Source organism: Antrostomus carolinensis, unplaced genomic scaffold (assembly GCF_000700745.2).
Source record: "Antrostomus carolinensis isolate BGI_N321 unplaced genomic scaffold, ASM70074v2 scaffold24391, whole genome shotgun sequence".
Lineage (NCBI taxonomy): Eukaryota > Metazoa > Chordata > Aves > Caprimulgiformes > Caprimulgidae > Antrostomus > Antrostomus carolinensis.
The window spans coordinates 4,974-7,386 of NW_010295271.1; the positions used below are offsets into that span (position 1 = coordinate 4,974).

General features: G+C 51.0%; 1 protein-coding gene across 1 annotated transcript in view; it reads right to left on the bottom strand.

The window, feature by feature from the left end:
• The window catches only part of LOC104532673 (MOB kinase activator 1A), a gene marked incomplete at its 5' end in the record, with an annotated part of 1,080 nt that extends 991 nt beyond the window's left edge, over positions 1-89 (bottom strand). Inside the window, one exon of the mRNA XM_010177937.1 lies at positions 1-89. Within this exon, the coding sequence (XP_010176239.1) occupies positions 1-89 (89 nt within the window).
• Positions 90-2,413: the final 2,324 nt, after the last annotated feature.

Sequence of the window (2,413 nt, forward strand, 5' to 3'; positions counted from 1 at the left end):
CCCACGTCATCAAGTAATCGATGTACTTGGGAGCCGAGCACTTGATCGGCTTCTTGATGTTGGTGCCGTCCGCCCAGTGGTACTCGTACCTGCGGGAAGAGGGGAGGAAAAGAAATTCATTGCTCTACGAGGAAAAAAAAAAGGGAATTTTCAGGCCCTGTGGCTTCTTCCCCATCTGATGAGTGTACGTTGAGTGACGCTGCAACACTCACTCTCCTCAGAAAGGACGAGAGCAGCGCTTGGCCTTTCCGAGTTTCTCAAGCACAACACAACAGAGTGGGAGTTAACAGCTCCATCCCGACCGCCCGCAGGGTGTGACCCTCGAAAGTGAACTTCTACTTTGTGACAACCTCCCTCTGACAGCAACATTTCCTTAGAACGAGACAAAAACTGGCCAAGGAGGAATCACAGAATCACAGAATGTTGGGGATTGGAAGGGACCTCAAAGGATCATCTAGTCCAATCCCCCTGCCGGAGCAGGAACCTATCAAGGATAAGGGAGTCATTAGGGACAGTCAGCATGGCTTCACCAAGGGGAAGTCATGCTTGACCAACCTTGTAGACTTTTATGAAGACATAACCAAGTGGCTAGATGATGGCAAAGCAGTGGATGTGGTCTATCTTGATTTCAGCAAAGCATTTGACACGGTCTCGCACAGCATCCTTGCTGATAAATTGAGGAAGTGTGGATTAGATGATCAGGTAGTAAGATGGACAGTTAACTGGCTGGTGGGAAGAAGCCAGAGAGTGGTGCTTAATGGGGCAGAGTCTGGTTGGAGACCTGTATCTAGTGGGGTCCCTCAGGGGTCGGTACTAGGAAGCACCAGGGCTGTCACCCACCATCCCAGTTAATTCCCCAATGGTTTCCAGATCCGGCACTGCCTCTGCGCTCACACTGACACACGAGATGGGTGACTTCCCTGAGAGACCGTCCCCGGGGCCTCACATCAGCCAAAGGCTTTTGGAAGCCGTTGTCTCAAATCGACACGTGTGCTTATCAGCCCCGGGGCTCCTCTGAGCCGGGGCAGCCGTCGCCTGTCACGCTGCGCGACAGCACAACCCGCTCTCGACGAGATACTCTGCAAAATCCTTCAAAAGCCGGGGAAAAACCCCCCACGTTTCAACTGTCGCCTCTTGACCGACGACAAGACAGGCGAAAACAAATGATAGCATTTAAACAGGAAGTCGTTACAGGAAATGTCCTCAAATATAGAAACAGGAACTTACAATCTAGATACTTCTGGGGAGAAAAGCAGGGCAGGATGTTCCACAGCACCCTGCACATACTGCCCACGGCCAGACACCACGAAAACCAGAGTGCCTCGAAACGAAACACCACGGTGCAGCTTCACCTTGACAAAAGTGCAGAACCAACACATAATATTCTTCTCCCCACGGGTGTTCACATCTCCCAAAACCAACGAGGCACCCCAAATACGCCTTTGTTATTTCCTTTCCACCTTCCATGCTGCCCTGACCTCCTACAAAGCAGTTACACCATGTCAGCTAATTAAACATCCCTCCTGAAAAGGGACAGCAGCCCCTAAAACCTCCTCGGGACAACACACACGTCGTGTCCTTTCAGAGTCTGTGCTGGGATAAGGGTACGTCAGGCCAGGTGGATTCAACAGCCTCAGTGCAGCGCAGGGACCAGCAGGATCCAAAAGACACTTGGCCATTCCCTGCTGCTCCATAAGCACGAGGTTCCCTTCCCAGCTTTGACTCTCCAGGACAAGAGCAGCGTTGGGCTGTTCTCTTCCCTGCACAGGTCACCAGACCCGAGTGCTTGTGCTCAGCAGAACCACGCAGCGGGGTCGGAGAGCGCCGGCTCTGTGAGACAGCGCATCGAGAAGCCACTGTAAAGCTTTTAACAGCAAAACCAAACCCTTCCAGTCAATTCAGATCTCCTCTTTTCCTTAAAATAAACCATTTCAACATTGTGATAGTACAAAATATGCAAGTGAGTGACACCCAATGTTGTAGCTCATCCCCCTCCTGACCGAGCCCGGCCCGTTCCCAGACCACGACCCGAACCCGCAATCCCGGGAGAGCCAGAGCCCGAGCCAAAGCCAGAGAAAGCAAGAGAGGAAGAGCCCCTCACTGATGCACTGGACATGATGGGATATGATCTGGAACATTCCATTGGCATATCCAACTGTCAGTTCAGTTTATTCATTTAAATATTCTTCACCCCCCATAAATCTTGTGCTTGTGGACAAACAGAACACAAAGTCCTTCACTGCCAGTGACAAAACTGCAAACACTGGTCTGTTCTCAGTGTCTCTCACAGCCAGTCCCAGGCTGGAAGCAAAACACAGCACAATTCTAGCTACTGAAAAAGAAACCCAGCTCGATTTCGGCTAAAAAATAGCCAAAAAAAAAATTTTCTCCCCCTCTACTCCGCTCTCGTAAG